Source organism: Hibiscus syriacus, unplaced genomic scaffold (genome assembly GCF_006381635.1).
Source record: "Hibiscus syriacus cultivar Baekdansim isolate YM2019G1 unplaced genomic scaffold, ASM638163v2 tig00003715_pilon, whole genome shotgun sequence".
Classification (NCBI taxonomy): Eukaryota; Viridiplantae; Streptophyta; class Magnoliopsida; order Malvales; family Malvaceae; genus Hibiscus; species Hibiscus syriacus.
In genome coordinates, this window is record NW_024061980.1 from 1,759,993 (window position 1) to 1,784,486 (window position 24,494).

Consider the following 24,494-nt stretch of genomic DNA (forward strand, 5'->3'; position numbering starts at 1 on the left):
GCAGTAAAGGTTTGTTCTTTTCTCAGATCTATTTATGTTTGATGGTTTATTCTATTTTTGGGATTATTTCTTTAGCATCAGCGAATATTCTTGGCGTTGGATCGGAATTGATTCATTTGATAGCCTCAACCCAAGATTGAGCTAATTTTTTTTTCTCTCCATTTGATTCCAGGTGTGTCCGTTGTTTTTCTTTTCTTTTTCTCGGTTCTAGCTTTTTCTAGGGATTTTAAGTTGCTTTGATTATTCAGATACGCCGTCTTTGGTTAGTTGATTTCCCGTATGTGGTAGATTCTTTATTTGTTTGATTAGTGGGAAAAATCTGGTTTGGGAAAGATAGGAGGTTTATAGTTTTGATTGTTGAATTTTGCTTACGCAGTAGAAAAAGCGAATTTGGAGTTAACTTGATTAGGATTTTTAAACTATTTAATATTTTTGCGTCCTTCTAGCTGTTGGCCTAAAGTTAAGTAAGATAGTGTAAATTTATCTTAAAATCCTATTAAGTAACCAACTAGGCTTCTTAGTACCCTCAATTCTCTAGTGTTTTATTGGTGCATCTTCTTTCTTCTTTGGATTTCTTTTTCATAATCCCTCATAGCTTCGATTATAGATGATTACTTGAGGTCATGTCATTCTTTTAGATCCCATAGGGCGTATAGGGGGAGGGCTCAACGGAGTGGTGTCAAGGAGACTAGACTTGGAGTTTGTTCGTTAAATGTAGGCACATTAAATGCTAGGCTGCTGGAGCTGACTGACGTACTTAGTAATAGGAAAATAGATTTTGCATGTATTCAGGAGACTAGGTGGAAAGGGGCTCGCGCCAGAGAGTGTAATGGGTACAAGTTGTGGTATTCAGGAGTAGATAACGCTAAAAATGGGGTGGGTATCTTGGTATCCTCTAGTCTCAAGGAAAATGTAGTTGAAGTTTGTAGATACCGGGATAGGATCATGATGATTAAGGTTATTATAGAAGCGGAAGTGGTGAATGTCCTTTCAGTGTACGCTCCACACGTTGGCCTAGGGGAGGGGGAGAAACGTTGCTTCTGGGATCAGTTAGATATTGTACTTAGGAGCATTCCGGAGGACCAAAGAGTTTTCATAGGGGGAGACTTCAATGGCCATATAGGTAGTGCAATCGACGGGTATGACGGTGTTCAAGGGGGTTTCGGTTATGGTAGCAGGAATGATGAGGGGCGTACATTGCTTGATTTTGCTACTGCTCACGATTTGGTGATCACTAACTCCTTATTTAATAAGAGAGATGCGAACTTGATTACGTTTCATAGCGGGGGGACATAGTACCCAAATCGACTACATCTTGGTTAGAAATCGGGAACGATGGGCTTGCATTGACTGTAAGGTGTTCCCTGAAGAGGCATGTGCATCACAACACAAATTGTTGGTTTTGGTGTTCCGCGTACCCAACGGGCGGAGCACTCATAGGAGGGCTAAACTGGTAAACCTAGGATCCTCTGGAAGAACTTACATGGAGCGACAACTGATGACTTTAGGAGTAAGCTTTTGCCTAATACAGGTTTTGAAACTACAAACTCAAATAACGCAGATATGTTATGGAAAAATATGGCAAATTCCATCAGAGAGGTGGGCAAAAACACCCTTGGGTTGTCGACGGGGAAGGCCAAGGAACATAAAGAATCGTGGTGGTGGAACGACGAAGTCCAAACTAAGGTGAAGACAAAACAAACTTGCTTCAAGGAGTTTTTTCAATGCAATGACGACGAAGAAAGGTCGAGAGCTAAACAAAGATACCAGGAGGCAAAGCGGGAAGCCAAGAAAACGGTAGCTAAAGCAAAGGATAAGGCATATGAGGAAATGTATAAGAGATTAGACACCAAGGAAGGACAAAATGGCATCTTCAGACTTGCAAAATCTAGGGAGATTAGGAAAAAAGATCTAGGTAACATTAGGTTTATTAAGGACAACAATGGTGTTCTTTTAACGAAAGATCATGATATTAAGAGGGTTTGGGGTAGTTACTTCTTTGGCTTATTTAATGACGGTGCCTCTCCATGTATAGATAGTATCGTTGATGGGTCAGCCGACCATCATACTACGGCCAATGACTGCCCTACAAGAAGGATTGGGTTTGAGGAAGTCAAAATGGCTCTTAGAAAGATGGGAAGGGAGAAAGCTGTCGGTCCTGATCAAATTCCTATCACTGTGTGGTTAGCCCTAGGAGATGAGGGAGTTAAGTGGTTGACCAACATCTTTAATATTATTTTAGAGACTGCCAAGATGCCAGAGGAGTGGAGAGAGTCTACGGTGATACCAATCTATAAAAATAAAGGAGATCCCCAACGTTGTGGTAACTACAGAGGTATTAAACTACTCAGCCATACCATGAAGCTATGGGAAAGGGTGATAGAGGCTAGGTTGAGACAAGTTACTAGGGTTTCGGAAAACCAATTTGGTTTTATGCCAAACAGGTCTACCACGGAGGCGATTCATCTACTTCGACGGCTTATGGAGAAATATAGGGAAAAGTCTAGAGATCTTCACATGGCGTTCATTGACCTTGAGAAGGCTTATGATAGCGTTCCTCGCGATACGATCTGGAAGACTTTGGAAACGAGACGGATACCAACTGCTTATATCCGGGCGATTCGTGATATGCACTGTAGATCTACTACTTACGTCAGGACTACAGTTGGCGACACCGAGGCATTCCCAGTGGAAATCGGACTCCACCAGGGGTCAGCTCTTAGCCCTTACATCTTCGCCTTGATTATGGACGACATCTATTGTGCGACACCAGACGGTGTACCTTGGTGTATGCTTTTCGCTGACGACATTGTCCTAGTTGCTGAAACAAAATCTGAGTTGAATAGTAGACTGGCTACCTGGAAGACTGCTTTGGAAGATAAAGGTTTAAGGATCAATATTGAAAAGACAGAGTATTTATGTTCAAACTTCAATGGGAACCAAAACGATGAAGATGTAGAAGTATGCATAGAAGGACACGTTCTTCCCTCAAAAGATTGTTTCAAGTACTTAGGGTCTATGATACATAAAGATGGGGGTGTAGATGATGACGTTACACACCGTATAAAGGCGGGATGGCTAAAGTGGAGGGCCGCTACTGGAGTTTTGTGTGACAAGAAGGTGCCTCTAAAACTTAAGGGAAAATTTTATAGAATGGCAATAAGACCAGCGCTGTTGTATGGATCAGAATGTTGGGCACCCAAGAAGGATCACGTAAGGAGGATAGAGGCTGCAGAAATGAGAATGCTTCGATGGACATGTGGTAGGACTCTGTGGGATATGACGACAAACTCTGCTATTAGGATGTCCTTAGGGGTGGTGTCTGTTTCCGAAAAATTGAGGGAGGGAAGACTACGGTGGTTTGGGCACGTCCTTAGGCGACTACCGTCGGATGCGGTCAGGAGGGTAGAGTCGATTACAGTCCACGGTGCCAGAAGGAAAGGACGACCAAGGCGGAAGTGGGATGACTGCTTGAGATCTGATTTGATGGATTTAGGCCTTACCGAAGACATGACCTATGATAGGAAATTATGGAGGCTTAAGACTAGGGTAGTCGAGTAGTGTGGGTCACATCTATAGGGTGTATCATCTTTGTCTTCTTTTAAATGCATTTGTAGTAATTTCCATGACTTCTACTTTTTATACTTTTCTGTTATTGGTATTTATGAAAGATTAGAATTGTGCTTGCTATCGTTGTCTTCTGTGTATCATTCTCGTCATGTTTCCTCTGTTAAAATTAGCAGGGTCTTATGTTTTCTGTCTATATGCAGAGATTCTTTCGCAGGGATTATTTTGCAGGGATTACTCCCCATTACAGAAGCACATATGATATTAATGACTGCATATGAATACTGTTTAGCTATGTATTTATGTAATTATTTATACATGCATTGCATTTTATCTATATTTTTAATTTTCTGACTGCCGGAGGTCTTTCACGGAAGCTATTCTCAACCTGGCGTTGGGGGCAGGCTACTACCCTACCTCCCCTTACCCCATACATATGAGAATTGTGTTTTGTTGTTGTTGTTGTTGTAATCCGATTGAATCAAATCGAAATCGACCGAATTATGCTATGGTGCCCATCCTAGATCTAGACCCAATATATCCATTGTAGTTAAAATCTTGTTTCAACTTTGGGTAGGGTATAAAAGAATTGAATGATAAACTGTTTTGGATTTTCCCATTTTCTCTCTAATATCTCTTCAATTTCTATCGATTATTTTTCTAATGCCTACTGCTTAAATTTGTTTTTCTTCCTTACTTCTTTATATTACTGTTTTAGTCAACTACAAAACCTAACAAAATATTAAACGGAAAAGGGAAAAATAATCTCGACTAAACTTTCTTCCCACTTGATTTGCATGCAGGTAAGTCCGTAATTCTCTAGTATGGAAAATCACAATCATGTGAAAAAAGTTATAAAAATCGGTTAAGTTCGTCAGGGTTTTTTTGTTTGAATAGCTTGCGATTGGATTGAAATAACAAAATTTGTGTATAATTGATGTTAATTTTTGCTATTGACTATATCGGTGGCTTACTTTTTAGGGTTCCATGATATGTTATTGTTCTGATTCCCATGTTACTACTACTAAGATTCTATTGTTCTCTTATATATGATTTGTTTTCATGTTCTGCTGAGTTTATGCATATGCTATAGACTCGTCTTTTATAGTAATATGATCACCTATCAAGTTAATGTTGTGAACAATTGGTTTTTGGTGCGAAATAATTGTGAGTTTCTGCTCCATTCTCTATGCACTGTTGTTTTAAGATGATCTTTTTATTTGCATTGAAGGTATGGCTAATGGTACTAGATCCTCTAGTAGGAAAGCTAAGGATGATGAAAATAATGGTTTAAAAGGAATTCAAAGTACTGGTAAAAAGTTGGTAAATCTGGGTGCTGCTACAACTGAAGCATCGGGTGTTAGGAGGTCACCTAGGGAAACCCTATCTAAGAAAAACATGACTCCGCCAAGTTCTTCTGGTATGTGGAAGTCAGAGCGTCTTGAGAAGCAGACTTCAAATTTGAATTCAATGACTCCAGCTAAGAGGAAATCTGAGCGAGTTGAGAAGAAAAAAGGCATGAAGAATGCTAGTCCTTTGAGGAGATCTGAGAGGGGTAAGATATCCTCATCTGCTTCTTCAGGATCAAAGAGATCAGATAAGAGCCTGAATGTGTTGAATACGAAAAGGAAGAAAGAGAAAAAGAACAAGTGTGTCAAACAATTGACAATGCAAACTGTAGAAGTTAAAAAAATCGAGCAAGATGTTGAGCAAGCTGAAGAGACCCAGAAGAAGAGAATGACTGCTCGTTCGTATAAAGCATTGTTCACAAAACAACCCAAGAAAGTTGATGGAACAGGTACAACTTTCTTTTTGTTATTTTTCTTGTTGTACGGACTACAGAGTATTACAGATGGTGCCATGTGGTATTCTGTTTTTTATTTGCTTATATAATCTGTAAATGAAATTATCTTCTGTAGCTTGGATGTTGGTTTGAGATATTTTTTCTTTATTTCTTTTCTGTAGGTTTTTGTTTGATTGAATGGATCACTCTTAGACAATTGTGCTTGTTCTGTAGATAGTTCCAATGATCTGAATGGAGCTGCTAGTGAAAGAAGGGAGGACATTTTAGTAGATTTAACTGAGAGAACCCAAGAAAGAACTACGGTGACAAGTACAAGTCAATTTGCTGAGGAAAAGCCTAAAAGAAATAATGAGCGTAAATTGTTTCCTACTAGCCAAAAGAACAGCTGCAATAATATGTCATCTAATGGGGGTGATCCACAATTGTCCCAGAATGTTTTGGTATCAGGAGAAACGAATGTTGCTGCTGAAATAACCATGCATAAAAATCTGCAAAGTCCACAGTTGGTAAACTCCATCGTGCCTGGAGGATTACTTGATTGCGATATCAGTGTGGAGATGGTTCCAAAAGTCATGCCTTCTGAAAGGAAAGGTCATGATATAGACATGGATTCTGTTGCTTCTCCAAAATCATCAAGTCATGATATTGGCACCTGCACTGGGGATGGAACTTCATTGTCATCTGGCTGCAAGAGAAAAGATTGCACTGAGACTTGTGGATTGTTTTCTAAAAGGAAAAGGTACTGATATATTATTATATGGGTGGTTAACCAACATGCTTTTTATTTTATTTCGGTGAGTTCATGGAACTCAAATGGTTAATGATAATTTGCTTGCTATTGTTGTATTTTAGAGTTTTGGGTTTTGTTACATTTCTACATTTCCTTTGATTTTCCCTGGAGGAGTCTTACCACGTTTGGATTTTTCTATTAGTTAATTGAGAATGTCAGTTTTGTACAATAGGAACTATTGTACATTGCTTGAGGACCTTTAGGTAGAAATACTTTTTAAGTTTTCTGAAGATTGAGATTAGTTCTAAATGAGATTATTTGTTATACATATATTGGAGCATATAAGCTTGATATTTAGGTTATTGGGATGCTTATTCCTAAGCAAGAGAGAAAGGAATTGGATTTTTCCCTGGTTTAATCTGTAAGATGTGGGAATTATCTAGGTTTGTGATGTGATGCATTTGGTGTTTGTCTCTGGTGCATGTGATAGCCCAGGAATTAAAGTGCTTAGCTGCTTGATGAATTTTGGTTCCAACTGGTTGGGATTTATTAATATTTTAAGGGGTGAGGTTTATTAAATACCAAAACAGAAGCAGAAGAGATTGATAGAGCTGGATAAGTTTCTGGCTCTGTATCAAAACTTACTTGATAAAAAAAGAGAAGAAATATACATCAGATTCTGGTGGGGCCCTTGCAATGATCTTAGAATTGGAGGGATATCATGATTCCTCTTGAGAAGGTTTTCAAAATTTCTAGTGAATGATTTGTATGGTACCTGCTTTTGTTTTATTGAATCTTAACTTTTTGCTTAGTAAGAAATTTTCCTGATTAATATTGTTCCTTGTAACTAAATTAGACTTAGCTAATTAAAAAATAAATAAATCCACAACATTTACAACCAAACATACCGATTGAGATATTGGCAGCTAAAATTTTGAATTTGGAAAAAAATATTTATCTAGTCATTTGATTATCAAGAAGTTGCAATTGAAAAATTAAAATGTCTCTCATGATGCTTTTGCATGGTTATTACTAACTAGTAAAAGAAATAGTAGTAAGGCTGAAGCCTTTTCTACGAGCACTTTTTAGCTTGCATTTACAACATGTTGGGATTGCCGTAATTACCTGAGTATTTGACATTTGATTTTATCATGATTTAATCTTCTTTAGTTCTAAAATCGATAAAGTATATTTATTTTCTTAATAATATATCTCTGTATTTTGCAGGGTTGACTGCAATTCAACAAAGCAGGAGATTTGCTCTTCTAATATGAAACTAAACCAGTTCTTTGGATCCCCTGATGTTAAGGTTCGTTTTCTTCTCTGGCCTTTCTTGTCTTTGAGCATCCAGATTCATGTTCCTTTTTTAGAAATTCCTTTTTCCCTTTTATACATGTTTGTATGTAACTATGTATGACTAAGGGATGGTCTTGAGCAGAGGAAGAATATAACCATAATAAGTATTGTCCGAGCTGTATTAACTGTTTCGATTGTCTTGCTGTATTGTGTTAGGATATAGGGAAGCTTGATGCTGGTATTAGCACTGGACATATTGAAAAACCCTGTAATCATATACAGCAACATATGCCCTCTGAAGCTCTTCAAACAGGTTGTGGTATGAATACTTGCATCATATGCATACTTGATGGAAAGCTTTTGTGAGTAACCCATTTTTATTGGTTTATCTATATTGTGTTTTTATATTGTTGATAGGAAAACATATTAATGAGCAATCATTGGCACAGCAGGTAGTTTTGTTCTGTCATAGATGCTTTTTATTGGTAAGATATTTCGATTTACTACATTTCTGAAGTCTTTTGAATTGTGCTTATTGATGTATCTTCATGTCCATCCATGTTTTAGAAATATTTTGTAATGTTATTTTACTTTGTTCATGACTGACTTTATGATTAAAAGAGACATTGGACAATTGAGGGTTTGACATGTCTTTGGTAGGTTTGCGTATATTGGACCACCCTTTGTTAGTGAAGTTTAGATATATTTTGTTATCTTACAATCTTCCATCATATTTTAGATGCTGTCATGGAAAAGGATGCCAAAGACGCTACCATCTTTCATGTCTTGAACCTCCCATTGAGAAGTTTCCTCTTGGAGTTTGGTACTGTCCGGAATGTGTGTGGAAAACAATAGAATCAGGGATTTATTCAGTTTCTGAGAGAATAGAAGCAATTTGGGATTCTAGAGAACTGGAGACTTCGGATGATGGTATGGGCTAAATTAATAATCTGCTTATTTCCTTTGATTTGTTTTCCTTTGACAACTTATTTCTATAGTTTTTGCCATAGTTTTTACTGACCGCACTTGTGAATCATGTTGCTGAATTTCTTAGCAATGCTATTTTTAGTTATTTTGTTTGACAATTGCTTGACTTTGCATCAGTAACATGTTGGATGAATGAGTTGTTGCTGATAATAATTCCCTGCATTTGGTGTTGGGTTATAGGATTGCAAAGGCAGAAGCAATATTTTGTGAAATACAAAGGTCTTGCTCATGTTCATAATCGTTGGGTACCAGAAAATCAGGTGTTGCTTGAAGCTCCATCACTCACTGCAAAGTATAACCGGAAAAAACAGGTTTACAATTATTGAATGAGATTATTTTCACCCAGTGACATTTCTTCTGTCGACGATCATTACATAAAGGTTATTTGTGATGCATTTGATCATTCAGATATACTATGTTGTTCAGGGTGCTGTTTGGAAGCAACAATGGGCCATTCCACATCGTTTGCTACAGAAAAGATTGTTGACAGCTCCCAAGGATTGTGGCGAGCATCATAATAAAGAGCATGATGTTGATAAGTTAAACTGTCATGTCGAGTGGCTTGTGAAATGGCATGGTCTTAGTTATGAGCATGCTACATGGGAGTTGGAGAATGCTTCCTTTTTCAGTTGTCCAGAAGGTCAGCGCCTTAAACGGGAATATGAAACTCGCAAGAAGGGCCAGAGAGCTTCTAAATTTGATAAGGTGAAAATGTGAAATATGTCAGTTTACCAGACTGGGTACTACATGATATGGTAATTTGTTGCAGTGAAAGTTAATCTGTCCTGGAAAACATTTTATAACCTATGTAGTAATTATTTGCGTGATTGAACTAGTGAACAGATATCCTAGGATTCACAGACATTTAAAAAAAAAATCTGTAGTGAGGCCATTGAGTTGCAGTCAACTGGATGGAGGTAGCCCTCTCTAAAGACATAACATGTGTTTATTTGATTGAATTTTTTCTAACCAATTAGGAACATTTGCAGGAAGGAGCAGTTGAATCCTTAAAAATTTCTCACTTACCAGCTTCATTTTCATCTGGAATGGATGCTAATATCGATGCTGTTAGCAAACTATGCAACTATTGGCGTAAGGGCCAGAATGCTATAATTTTTGATGATCAGGTATGTTTGCTAAAAAATATTGTTATTCAGGTTTGTAGTGCATCTGTAAATGAGAACAACATGATGTTTTATATTAGGCCTATTCTCTATGCACAATTCACATAATGGCAATTGATTTATCTCCTGAAATTATTTAGTATTTGTTGGTTTTAGAAGTTAATAAAAGCCAATTATCTGATGTCAATGGTTGCTCTCACCTTCATATTAATGATCACTTTGGTGATGGTATTAAACTGCATAGTTTCATTAGCGGTGGTTCTGAACTGTCCCTACTTTTTGCAGGAGAGGATTTCGAATGTTATCTCTTCCATTCTAGCCTTTTCATCTGAGATCTCTAGGCCTTTTCTCATTATCTCTTCCGCTGCTTCACAATATTCATGGGATGAGGAGTTCTTGCGTTTAGCACCATCTGTTGATGTTGTGGTCTACAGTGGCAGTAAAGAAATTCGGGATAGTATTAATAACCTGGAGTTTTATGCTGAAGGGGGTTGTATAATGTTTCAAGTATTTATAACCTCGCCAGAAGTTATCAGCGAGGTATATATCCAGCTTCTGTAATAAATAAAGTTTTGAAATTTTGATGCCTTTGTTTAAGATGGACAAGTTTTTCAAGGATCAAACATTGTACCCTTGTAGTTTTGTGCGAGACTTTTTGCTGCCTGTGCATCTTGTTTAGATCAATTTGATTTCAGACTTCAGTAATTAGGATGTACACCTGCATCATTGTTGCTATTTATGTAATGAGTTTGCTCAAAATTTGATTCATCTGACATGATTTTGCTTGTTAACTTTAATGTGGTTTTGCAGGACTTGAACGTGCTTGATTGCATAGTATGGGAGGTGATAATAGTGGATGAGTGCCAACGTCCAAGAATTGGTTCTTGTTTTGAACAAATTAAGATGTTAACTGCCAGTAAAAGGCTTCTAATAATCAGCAGTCAACTGAAGGTTTGGCATTTCTACACTTGTTGTTGCTCTTATTTTCTTAAGCTGGTTGGTTTATATATGCTAATAAGTGGTTTCTGCAGGGTACTGCAGCTGAGTACCTTAATCTTCTTCCATTGCTTGATACTCAAAGTGATTCAAACGACAGTGAGCTAACGAATTCAAGTGACAATATTGCCACAATGAAGGAGAGGTTGGCAAAGTATGTTGCTTATGAGTGCAAGCTAGAATCATCTCGGTTTCTTGAGTACTGGGTTCCTGTACTCTTATCCAATGTGCAGCTAGAGAAGTATTGTTTTACTCTAGTTTCAAATTCTCTCTCTCTCTGTGCTTACCATTAAAGACTGATCCTGTTGGAGTTCTCAGTAGCATTGTTGTCTCCAGCCGAAAGGTTGAGTTTACTGCACTTTATTCTTCAATCACATGATTATGTGAGATTTGGGTTCTTTTTCTTATTCTATCTATACCTTTGATATCATATCATCTGATACATCAAAGAATTCATGCTTCTTTCCTGACATTGGGTTTTCCATGGACTTCAAAATTTAGGATTAGGTTATGTTTCAATTGTAATCTTAGAAATTTTGGATGTACTGTACCGAGGTTGTAATTTTGGAGCCATTGATCTGTTGTTGCTTTTGAAAATTCTCGAAATGCAAATATTTTTGAATGGGATGGTTCGTGAAAGCTCAAACATAGGATATTTATTGAATCCCCAACCCCACCCTTACCACTTGAGTTTTGCTGTTTGAAATTGTTTTATTTATTTGTTACTTTCAAAATTATAACAATCACCTGGTTTGTCTTTTATCCTCCGTCGTGTGATGAATGCCCATTTGAACTCTTTTCATAACATTTGCATTAGTATGACTGGTAAGATGTGTAGAAATTACTGTTATGGCTTAATATTTTGAGTTGATATAGTGTTTTCTGTAGGAGTTATAGAAATGAGCTGTCAAGAAATTCTGTAATTATTTTCTGTTTTCAAATCCTTTATTTCAAGGGATTACATCTCCTAGGATTAATATCTTTCCTAACTTAGAGTTTCCTAGTTTAGAGGCATAATTTGTATATAAATATGTAATATGTTTCTATTGAAAGTATGCAAGAATAAAATAACAGACTTGATTGTTTCCAACAGTCTGTTTTCTACTATACAGTCTGTTTTCTTTCTATAGTCTGATTTTCTACATGGTATCAGGTTAGAGCGATCAATCCGATTTCCACTTCTCTTTAAATCAATTCCTGTTCAACTCTATTTTTTTTCATGGCTAATCGGAATCCCTCAGCATCCGAAATCACTTCCCAGACCAGCCCCTCTCAATCTGTTTTTTCAGATTTCAGATTTTCAGTGCAGCAGAGGCAAAATCGCCTCTGGTGTGAACATTGTCAGAAACCAGGCCATATGATAGACCAATGTTGGAAGCTGCACGGAAAACCAGCCGACTGGCAGCCCACACGGTCCAGGTTTCAAAAGGAGGCCCATATTCCCTCTCAAGATGATTCCTCAAGCAGTTTTAGCAAGAAACAGATAGAGGAGCCGCAACAGATTTTGAGCAGTATGACAGTCAATCCTACCAATGTGACTTATACTGCTATTGATGGGAATAACCCATATGCTTTCTCGATACAATGGATAATAGACTCGGGTGCATTAGATCATATGACAGGAAATATTGATCTCTTGAAGGAATATAATAAAAGCAGCTTACCAGCTTTTATCAAAATAGCAGATGACTCTCTCACTACAGTCAAAGGGAGTGGTTCTGCTACATTAAACAAAAATCTAATACTTCATAATGTCCTCTATGTTCCTAGACTTGCATGCAATCTACTGTCAGTCAGCAAATTAATTAAAGATTCTGGTTGTAATGTTGTGTTTGGTACTGGTGGTTGCATTTTTCAGGCACAGAACTCGAAGAGGGTGATTGGCAGTGCTAGGCTGGGCAAATGATTGTACACCCTTGGAGGTAAAACATCTCATAATCATGCCTTATCCAGTGCTCTTAGGAAACCAATTTTATCTTCTGATCTCAATACCGATAAAATTATGTTATGGCACTCTAGATTAGGTCATCCTAATTTTTACTCTCTTTCCAAAATATTACCGAACTTATTTATAAATAAAGATCCATCCTTGTTTTCCTGTGAAATTTGTCAAATAACCAAACACACCAGAAAACCATATATTGCAGCCAAATTCGAACCAACACCACCTTTTTCCATCATCCATAGTGACATTTGAGGCCCTTCTCCTATCAAAAGTATTTCTGGATATAAGTGGTTTGTGTTTTTTATAGATGATCACTCTAGGACAACATGGGTATTCTTAATGAGAGAAAAGTCTGAGGTTGAGTCTCTTTTTAAAAGTTTTTATCAAAAAGTTGAAACCCAATTTGACACAAAAATAAAAATTCTGAGGAGTGACAATGAGAGTGAGTATTTGAATAAAACTCTTGGGTATTTCTTTAAGGAAAAATGCATTGTTCACCTTACGTCTTGTGTCAACACACCTCAACAAAACAGGGTAGGAGAAAGGAAAAATAGACATCTTCTAGAGGTTTCTAAGTCTCTTCTGTTTGCTGCTAATGCTCCTAAGAATCTTTGGGGGAAGCTCTTCTTACAGCCACGTACCTCATCAATAGAATGCTAAGTAAGACTTTAGATTTCAAAATTCCTACTAAGGTTCTGTTTCAACTTTTTCCCCATTTTAAACATTTAAACTCAAGTCTTTCTCCTCGGGTGTTTGGGTGTACAACCTTTGTTCATATCCACAAAAGAGGAAAATTAGATCCTAGGTCCATAAATTGTGTGTTCTTGGGCTATTCTTCGAGTCAGAAGAGTTACAAGTGTTGCTCACCTTCCACAAAAAAGACATATGTCTCCTTTGATGTTACATTTTTTGGAAACCAACCTTATTTTTCGGGAACAAAAATTCAGGGGGAGAGTTACAAGGAATTTCAGTGTGTTCAAACCAATATTTCTTTACAGCCTATCCTTTCTTTACCTATTACTGTCTCTCCAAAGCCGGCTAGCACAGTTCCAGTTCCTAGTGAGGGTGATGGGAATAACCTAAATAACTCTGATGAATTACCTTTCTTCTTACCTCAGAACTCTAGTCCGTGCAAAACCCCTTCCACCACCATCAAAAATGCACCTAACAATGACCTTGAAACCATAACTCCCCATCCGAAACAACTCAGTGTTTACTCAAGAAGAAGGAAAGATGTTGCTGAAGAAATCAGTCAGCCTAGCATTCGCCAAGAACCAGATTCAGATCTTGTTGCCTCTGAAAGCCAAGAACCAGATTCGGATCCTGTTGCATCTGAAACAGAAGGTCATGATGATTACCAAGAGCCTACTACTGTTGATCTTGATGACTTTCCTATTGCTATTAGGAAGGGGGTAAGAAAATGCATTGCTCATCCCATAAGTAAGTATGTTGCATATGGGAAATTACAGCCTAATTTCAGGGCCTTCACTGTCAGCATTAACAGTATGAAAATCCCAAGAAATGTGACAGAAGCATTTCAATCTCCTGAGTGGAAAAAGGCTGTGGAAGAGAAGATAAAAGCGTTGCAAAAGAATAAGACATGGAGTTTGACAGATTTGCCAGAAGGGAAAAGAGCTGTTGGATTTAGGTGGATATTCACAGTCAAATACCATTCGGGTGGGAGTGTGGAAATATACAAGGCAAGGTTGGTTGCTAAAGGTTTTTCTCAGTCCTATGGCATCGACTACCAGGAGACTTTTGCACCGGTTGTAAAATTGAATACTAGAATATTGTTATCAGTAGTTGTTAACATGGACTGGAAATTGCATCAGCTGGACATAAAGAATGCTTTTCTGAATGGGAACCTTGAAGAAGAAGTATACATGGAGGTCTCCCGCGATTAGAAGGAAAGGTCACTAAGAAAACTGTGTGCAAGCTCAATAAATCCTTATATGGCTTAAAACAGTCTCCCAGGGCTTGGTTTGATCGATTTTCTAAGGCTATGACACAGAATGGTTTCAAACAAAGCCAAGCGGATCACACATTATTAAGAAAAATTACTCCGAGTGGTAAGATAACCCTCCTAATTGTCTATGTAGATGATATGATCATAACTAGCAGTGATATTAGAAAAGCTAAAGATGAATCTTGCAAAGGAGTTTGAAACCAAGGATTTAGGGAGTATGAGGTATTTCCTGGGTATGGAAGTTGCAAGGTCCGAAGAAGGGCTGGTTATAAACCAGCGTAAGTATGTTTTGGATCTTTTTGCAGAAACAGGGATGCTCGACTGCAAACCAGTTGAAACTCCAATGGAGCAAGGCTTGAAATTTTGCAAGGACCGGACTGGAAATCCAGTAAACAAGGAAACCTACCAAAGGTTAGTTGGGAAGTTAATCTACCTTTCACTGACCAGGCCTGATATTGCATACTCAGTGAGCATTGTCAGCCAACATATGAGTGATCCTCGAGAAGAACATTTGGAAGCTGTTAACAGAATTCTAAGGTTCTTGAAATTTACTCAAGGAGCTGGACTTATATTTAGAAAAAATCAAGACAGAACAGTGAAGGTTTATACGGATGCAAGCTGGGGAGGTGAATTAACTGATAGAAGGTCAGTTAGTGGCTACTGTGCCTACGTTTGGGGTAATTTGGTGACTTGGAGAAGTAAGAAACAAGCCATTGTCTCTCGAAGTACTGCTGAGTCAGAGTTTAGAGCAATGGCTCTCGGAATATGTGAAGGAATGTGGATTAAAAGACTGCTCACAGAACTGGACTTAGATGATAAGAAGAATTTTGAGATTTTTAGTGACAGTCAATCAGCTATGAGTATAGCAAAAAATCCAGTACAGCATGATAGAACGAAACACATTGAGATAGACAGACATTTTATTTACGAGAAGGTCAACAATGGAGTTGCACAACTGCAGTACATTCCGACGAAGAAACAGCTTGCAGATATCTTCACCAAAGCCCTTCCACGAGTGACTTTTGATGAGCTGTCATTCAAACTGGGAATATACAACATATATACACCAGTTTGAGGGGGAGTGTAGGAATTATAGAAATGAGCTGTCAAGAGATTCTGTAATTATTTTCTGTTTTCAAATCCCTTATTTCAAGGGATTACATCTCCTAGGATTAGTATCTTTCCTAACTTAGAGTTTTCTAGTTTAGAGGCATAATTTGTATATAAATATGTAATATGTTTCTATTGAAAGTATGCAAGAATAAAATAACAGACTTGACTGTTTCCTACAGTCTGTTTTCTACTATACAGTCTGTTTTCTTTCTATAGTCTGATTTTCTACATTTTCATGGTAATTCTTGACAGTGTTGTGATCATCCTTATGGTGTGGATCAATCCCTTCAAATGTTACTCACTAAAGGCCTTCAAGAGTTTGAGATTTTGGAGGTTGGGATAAAAGCAAGTGGCAAATTACAACTTCTTCATGCAATGCTACGGGAGATCAAGAAACGGGAGTTAAAAGTGCTTATTCTTTTCCAGGTACATTTTTCATTACAATTTGTTTTGAACCAATTGTATTTAGTTATATTATGCATGCTGTAGATTATTGATATTCTGTAGATCATGATGATAAAGTGATTAATGTACGTGATAAGCTTGTCGATAGTTATAACTGGGATCTTTATAATCATTTATGAATTTGCGAAAAGCTGATGAAATAAAATCCCTGGGTCCCCTATAAGTTCAAGTTTTATATCTGCCGCTCTATTTTGCTGCTTTGACATGTGGCAGAAAAAAGGCTCTGATGCTTGTCATAAAAATAATTCTAGTTTGTACCTGTTTGCCTTGCTATTGGAGCATCTTTCCTGCTCCAAGAAGCTGAAGTGGCAAACCAGGTCTTTAGTATGAAATTTTATATTATGCAAGTTGAATATGAGCATCTAGAGGCTAAGGTTGAAATCACTAATTTTACATTTCATGGAAAGCTGCAATGAGAAACTTATTGACAAATTCGGTGAGAATTTTAATACATCTCTTGGAAAAGTTGTATTTTCAGCTGGATTTTATGATGAAACTCCTGCCAGCCCAAACTATATATACATATTATTTTTCATGCAAAAACAGATTTTGGCTATTTAATATTTCTTATGTAGATTTTTTTATTGGCAGTACATAGGTGGTTCTGGAAGGGATTTGATTGGAGATATTTTGGATGACTTCCTGCGTCAAAGATTTGGTGTAGCTTCCTATGAACGTGTTGATAATAGTGTTGTCCCTTCAAAAAAGCAATCTGCTTTGAACAGATTCAATAATGAGAGGGAGAGATTTGTCTTTCTATTAGAATCCCGTGCTTGTCTTCCCAGCATCAAGTTATCTGCAATTGGTACCGTGATAATATTTGGAAGTGACTGGAACCCAGTGAACGATATAAGATCACTGCAGAGGATAAACCTTGATTCTCAGTTTGAGCAAATTAAGGTATTTCGCTTATATTCATCGTTTACCGTGGAGGAAAAGCTTTTGATACTTTCAAAACAAGATAAGACAATCGATAACAACATAGAGAACATAAGTACTAGTACTAGTCACATGCTGATTAATTGGGGGGCTCCATACCTGTTCAGTCAGTTGGAAAATTTTCATGATATTTCAACACTGGATGCAAGTACCTTGTCTCAGCAATCACATTTAAAAGATGTGATTCAAGAATTTTCTAGCATAATGCTTCAAACTGGGATAGACGATACAAGCAAGCTGTCCCTAATTTTACAAGCCAAACAAATTCAAGGAACATATAGGACAGAAATGCCATTGTTGGGTGAGCAGAAAATTCAAGTGTGGAATGAAGATTCAGCCCACACATTTTGGACAAAGCTTTTGATGGGAAAGTGTCCTAGGTGGAAGTATTCTAATTCTACTTCTCAGAGGAATCGCAAAAGGGTTCAATATTTTGATGAATCACAAGAAGGACCTCAGGCTGAAGGCGCTGAAGTTGGAAAGAGGCGTAAGAAGTTTGTCGGTGATGGCAATGATCATCCCTCTCCAAAAGCTGTGCTTCAAGAGAGGAAATTGGCTGCTGCAGACAAGGAAGGTAGTGGGCAATGCTAATGCAATGAACTATAGTATTGGTAGAATAGAGTTCTCTTTCGCAACTGCTGTTTCCAACTCTTCTTCTCCTATTGTTTGCAGGAACCTCAGCTTCTGGGAGTAATAAAATTAACACAACCTTTAACTCAATTCATGAAGCCAATATTATGTCAGAAATGCCAGTTCTTAAAGTGGGTGAATGGGAGAGCAGAAGAAAACAGCGTGACTCACAAAAGAATCTCCATGTTCTTTTGAGGCCACAAATAGCAGAACTTTGTGAATTTCTACATCTTACCGTATGTACATTGTTTAGTTTTATATCTTGTCAACCTATAATGTCTATATTGTTTACTAGAATGAAAAGAAACCAAACAATGGGTTTTGCAGGTGGGGATATTTAACTTTGTTATTTTAGAATATATTTTTTCTGAGACCCTGTTCCCTCTCAGTGTAGAATGAAAGCTATGGGAGAACAATAATAGACAGCAAAAAACTGGTTACTGGATTAAGTTTTCAAAAATACCCTATATCTTGAACTGCAGTTGACGTTGTCTATTATTTACTTCGAAAACATCCCTGGCTGTGTAAATTGGATTTTCAAGTTTCGTTTTCTTATTCATCTTAATATGAAAAAAATGGGGAAAAAATTACTTTGATAGGGTTTTGCAATATGGGACCGTTTAACTTCACATTTTGTATATAAGTTGCACTGTTTGTCAATTTCCCCTGGAGATATTGTGGATCCTTGTCTATTTTTCCAATGCAAGGAGCTAGTAATTATGATTATTTTCTGTTAGTTTTGTTTAACAGTGGACTTGCACTTCTCTTTTTCTGCCATGGTTTTACATCAGTACCTTACTATAATGCAAACACTGTATTTATAACAGTCTGCTTTATGGTACCTTTTCTTTATGTTGCAGGAAGATGTCAGGGACACAGCTGAAAGGTTTCTTGAATATGTCATGAATAATCATCTGGTCCATAGGGAACCAACAACCCTTTTGCAGGCATTTCAAATTTCTCTGGTTAGATATTCATTCTCTTATATTCTTAAGTTCATATTGCAGTTGTGGATAATGGCGTCTTTTACATGCTTGATTGATTGTGTTTGGCAGTCATCTGTGTACTAGAGGATGATGTTATTCTTGCCTTTAACTTCAAGTTTCATGCAATTTGACTTCAAATTTGTCCATTCATCTTCCTTTAGACAGCTTCTGTAGTGTTTGTAATTATTTTTTGCACTGCATGTAGATATGATGGAATTCTTGTGCAGAATCCCTTGCTTAGGACTCAGGATCATGCAACTTTTATGCGTAGATTTTTATGAAAATGGAGCTAATTTTCCTTGTTTTGGTAATATGTTTGAATCTGCTTTTGAATTTTTTGTTATTATTCTGATGGAATACCTAGTTGATGACTTTCTACTTGGTGTATTAAAATCTGTGAAAAAGTGTTTATTACAGTTGCAGCATTCTGTGATTTTTTTTATTACTCTTGATGTCAAGTGGTGAGAACTCTCAATAAAGTAGATGAAACTTCTACCATGCATTCGAGAAAGTTGTTTTGTTATTATTTTAAGCTAGCACTAAAAATGTTCCATCAAGGTTTTGCTGCTGAATTTCTAGTGATCCACTCAATAAAGTATGATGACGTAGTGTATAATTTAGATGGAATGGCTTGATACTTTGAGCTTCAATCTTTAGAAGTAGTTTAGATTTCTATCAAGTATTTTTAATGAGCTGGTATGTCTATCTCTATTTCCCTCCCATCATCATTCTTTGATAAAAACCACCTTGTATGAACTTATCTAGTTATCTATTAATATATTATGTATGTGCTTATTTTTGTCTTTATATGTGTTCACTTTGATGCATAAAAATATTCGTGGAACCGTTGAGTATTCTATTGGGATGGTGTACATATACCACTGCTGCATTGTTGTGTATGTGATATTTGATATTCTTGATATCTGAAACCTTTTATGTTGATTGGTGCACATATTTAAGCGTGCATTAATGGTATTCTGGTTCTTTAACATCTCATTCTCTTGGTCTCTGGAAATTCAGTGTTGGACTGCTGCTTCTCTGTGGAAGAAGAAACTTAATCACAAAGAATCGCTTGCACTTGCAAAGCAGCATCTAGGTTTTACCTGCAAGAAAGATGAGGCAGACTATGTTTATTCATTGCTGCGGTGTCTGAAGGGAATGTTTCTGTACCGAACAGGGAATTCGAAGGTCGCAAACTCCCCTAAATCTTCTGGACTATCAGGTAAAGCTGTTGAAAGAGATTATTCTGATGCAACATCATACCAACAAAATATAAAAAAAGTAAAGGTTGAAGATTTGTCGAGTTTCCGAGAGGGTTCTGATATACAGACCGTTTCAGAGTCTACAGTTGCCCCAGAAGTTCAATTGGCACAGAGAGATCTTATAAAAAGCATAAAAGAAATTCAGAAAAAATGCAATAAGCGAATGAAAAAACAAATTGAGAAACATAAGCAGGAAATAGAAGAATTTAACAAGAAGTACCAGGAGGAAAAGGGAGTGCTTGAGAATAAGAAAAGAACAAAAGCAGCGGTTATCCGTTTGCATAGTAATGACTCGACAAGGACTGGCAAGCTCATGAATTTGGACACTGAGTGTGCAATGGAGTTTGACAAACTAGAACGGCGGAGGGATATACTTCTCAAGGATCTTGAGGCATTACAAGTGGCAGCAATAACCGATATGCTAGAAAGAAAGAATCATCAGGTAGTATTAGTGAATTCCTGGGCTAGGATAGAGTTAGTGAAGTCACCTGATGAATACAATTTAAGCAAAGCTGACGGGCAGGTTCACTTGATGAGAGAAACTGTGGTTGCCAATTCTGGTGAAGGTCAGGAAAACCTTGTGTCAGCAAAAGCACTTTCATCTGATGAAATTTCTAATGGAGCTGCATTAAATAATTTTGATGGTGATGTTCATTTGGGGTCACCTGAGACTCTCAGTTCTGCGGAAGGTTATGAGAGTTTGCCGTCATTGTTGGTACCTTCATCTGAAGAAGTTCCTGGTGGAACCACATTAAACACTGCTGACAGTGAGCTTCCCTTGAGTAGACCTGAAGCTATCTGTTCTTCTGAAGGTCAGGGGAATATCATGTCTGCTAATTGTTCATTTGAGAAACAGATTCCTGGTGAAGCCACATTGAATGTGCCTGATGAAGAAATTCCAAAGAGTGTATCTGAGATTGCAACTTCCTGTGATGGAATGGATACTATTGTCTGCACAAAATCCTCTGTGTCCGAAGAACAAATACCTGATACAGCTGCATGTTCTATGCCTGCTGAAGAGGTCCCTTTGGAAGAACCTGAAGCTGCTCCTAGTGAAGTCCTTGAGGGTGGTAATATTGAAAGGGTGAATGATGGAACAAGTCCCAATGAAAATGACCAGCAGAATAGTGTACTATGCACTATGAACAGGGAATCTGAACCCCAAGAACATCCATCAGATCCGGTATGTAAGATATCTGTCTTTTTTTATTATTATTATTATATCAAGTTTTCAGTACATATCCTTTTTGGACCGTGATATTGGGCTATTTCTATTGAAAGCAGTTTCTTATATTGCCATTTCACTCCCCAAAAGCGAAGTAATATAACAACAACAAAGAAATATACATTTGCTTTATTATGGCTGCCCTACATTGTGGTTAATTTAATGTATAGCTTTTGTTACCTTTGGCACTGATCTGCAGTTTGGCGCCCCAACATTTTTTGGGTGCAATTAGGTACCTAATTTTTTGGGTGCAATTAAGGGCCAGAGTTTTCTTTGTGCAGTTAGGTACCTAATATTTTTTTAATTACATATGTTCAATTTTGATTGGTTCAGACTTTATAATTTTAATGCCATTTATTTAAAGGACTAATATGTGCTTCAAATTCTAAGTATGAACACGTGTCATTTTAAAAATGCCTTTGCCTAATTGCATCAAAAAATAAAAGTTGAGTGCCTAATTGCACCCAAAAAAAAGTTCGAGTACCAAATTGCTCTGTTAAAAAGGTTAGGTACCTAATTGCTCCGTTAAAGAGGTTAGGTACCTAAAGGCACCAGAAAAAAATTGGAAATTGCACATCAATTCCAAAGTTAGGTAGCAAAAGTTAATAGTAACCCTAATTTAATCTTTACTTGTGGTAAGGAGATTGTTTTGACATTTGAAGAGATCATACTTTCGATACCCTGTTATGGCAAGTTCCCATTCTAGTAATACTATCTTATTTGGGCAGGTATTCAGAGATGTTGATTCTCTGACTTTTGCTTCCTCTGAATTGCAAGCAAGATGCCTTGCAAACAGTGAAATGCAAAATGCTTCCCAGGCAGCTGAAACTTCACCTTTTAGTGGTGCCATTGATGTGACTTGCGACATGTCCAATCCTGATGCCACAGCTGTGGAACTTACAGAGCAAATGCAGCAGCTGAGATCCTCTGAATCAACTTCTAACCTTTGTTCTCCAGATCTACCTTCTGTTAGTGCGATTGAACATCAATCGAATGAAGGCCAAACTGCCAATCAAAGTTCTCAGGATCCAAGGCAACCAATGGTAAATCATATTGAGCTCTCCAATCAAGATGTCTTGCAACCTCTGGATTCACCAATTGATGGTGTTATTGATGGGCTTGTGAGGCAGGCTTTAGAAACAAGGACAGCTCCAGTCCCTTTTGTTTCTAATGGCCTTCCCTTGTGGATTGAACCTGCTGTTTCATCTCGGATGCCTATAACTTTGTATCATGACCCACTTCAAATTGAAATGGAAAGAATAATGAAAGTCAAAGAGAAAACCACCAAGATTCATGAAGACACGGCTAGTGCCCTGTTCACTTGTTTGCTTATCTACTCACAGTAATATATAGCTTATTTTCTGCTGAGAAATTCCTCTTTTGTGCAGATTCTGCAGCTGAAATTAGAATGTGACAAGGAGATTGAGGAGGCTGTAGCTCAGATTCGTAGAAAGTATGAAGTTAAACTTAAGGAGAGGGAAGTAGAATTTCTTCTCCAGAACAAGCACCTTGATGTAAATTACAATAAAGTTCTCTTGAATAAGATCTTGGCTGAGGCTTTCAGGTCTAAATGTATGGATAATAGGGCATCTGGTTCAGCGCGTGAAAAGCAAGGTGAATTTTAACTTTACTTGGCAGTTTTAACAGAATTTATGGAAGAATGGAGAACTATTCGATGATCTGATTATCTACCTGAAATTCCATGCACTGGTGCTTGGTCAGGTCAGGGTACCTGCTCAATCACAGATCTGTTGAGTGATCATTTTTGGGACATAGCATAGTTCTATTCACTTGAGAAAATTTAGAGGCATTGCATGTTTAAAGAGAATGCCTGTTAACTCTTGTGCCTTTATGCATGCAAGTAATAAGATATGCCTTTCTGTAATGTTTCATTATACAAACTGACTAACTAGTTTTTTTTCTGGCAGAGGCAAATTCTATTTTCTTGCAGCAGCTGCTTTCATCGCAACAGATGGTACAACCTTCCACTGCTTCTGGTCTCCCTTCAACTGGATCTGCTTTGAGTATGCCAACTTTTTCATCTGCTGCTGTCAATGCACAAACCATGAGTCCATCTTTGCAGCCTAACACTGCTTCAGGGATCCCTTCAAATGGCCCAGCTAGTAGCATGGGAACTGTTTCTCATGCTGTAGTCAATGCACAGACCATGGGTCCACCATTGCATGTTGTTGACCCTAGGGCTTTATGCTCAGGCGCTCCAACTAGACTTCCCCATATCAGTACCATCCCCTCTTCCACAGGAAACCTTCAAAGAAGCACTGAAGTTCGTGCTCCTGCCCCACATTTACAGCCATTTAGGACTTCATCATCCATCTCCCCAAGTAGTCTCCCATTGCATTCTCTAGGAATGTCAAGTCAGCAGGCACATAATAACCACCCTGCTGATTCTGTGTCATTGCGCCAGCCAAATGTTAACCCCCTTGCACACAGGCAGGCATCAACTACAGGCCGACCTGGTAGGACCCAACATGAAATTGCAAGAGGGTTGACAGCTTTACCCAACTCTCGTTTACCTTCATTGGATGTTTTAATGGGTGTAAACAATGCATCTGGTGCCAATGCAAATCCCCCAGGTTTTTTGTTTCCAAATAGTTCAAGGTCGGCTACTAGGTTCCATCGGGAATCTCGCGCTCCAAGTAGTCAGCCTAACTCAGCACAGAGAAGCGGGGAGAGTAACTGACATTGTTTGCTTATCAGATGTTGACCAATCTTAACCACTAGGAGGTGATATTGTTTAACATAGACCCAGTCAGTTTTTTGAGTCGGGGGCTCCTAAATTACTAGTAAGTTTACAGGGCCTGGCTGTATATGGACGAATGCAGTTTGTGGTGAATATATGTATTTCTTTTGACGCCTCATTCATATTTCCAACTTTTTTCCAGTGAGTGGGTGAGTAGAAAAAAGAATCATTAATAATTAAAAAGAATCCTATTTTGTGGGCCTTTTTGTAACCCTAAACTTGCTACACTTTCTGAGGCAAAGTAAAAAAAAAATCCAGAAAACGCAGGCTTTTTCCAAGGGGAAAACAATCAAATACCCCCTTCCTCTCCAATATTGTAGATTTTGTAAAGCTTTATGCTTCATTACTACATGTTACCAAATTTTTGTCATCACTCTTTAAAACTATGAACTGAATTGCATGTGTCTGCTAATATTTATATCAATATTGACCAAATTGAATATTGTTGTAATCCATTTTAAAAATTGTATGCCTTAATAAACATGCATTCGCATGCAATAGAGAAAATATTAAAAGAAAATTTTAAGCATATGGTATTATTATTAGTGCTTTTTTAAAAAAGCATGTGATATTATATAAAAAAGTCTTAAAATATTGGGATTTAAGACTTAAATAATCAAATGATAAGAAATGATTGTGTAAATTAATAAAGACTTTCCAATGTATAGAATATGTGATTAGATGTAGATAAAATTTTA

General features: G+C 37.5%; 1 protein-coding gene across 1 annotated transcript; it reads left to right on the forward strand.

The window, feature by feature from the left end:
- The first annotated feature begins 4,269 nt into the window (after nt 1-4,269).
- On the forward strand, nt 4,270-23,882 carry LOC120180580 (helicase protein MOM1-like). The gene is given in 22 exon segments (XM_039185894.1): nt 4,270-4,370; nt 4,799-5,365; nt 5,585-6,110; nt 7,329-7,410; nt 7,614-7,759; nt 8,137-8,327; nt 8,565-8,695; nt 8,811-9,089; nt 9,374-9,511; nt 9,794-10,048; nt 10,319-10,459; nt 10,540-10,788; nt 10,791-10,847; nt 15,781-15,954; nt 16,585-17,506; nt 17,605-17,798; nt 18,423-18,527; nt 19,569-20,993; nt 21,764-22,339; nt 22,424-22,649; nt 22,964-23,161; nt 23,249-23,882. Coding segments are annotated over 21 exon segments (7,068 nt in total). The 5' UTR covers nt 4,270-4,370; nt 4,799-4,800; the 3' UTR covers nt 23,737-23,882.
- The last annotated feature ends 612 nt before the right edge of the window (nt 23,883-24,494 follow it).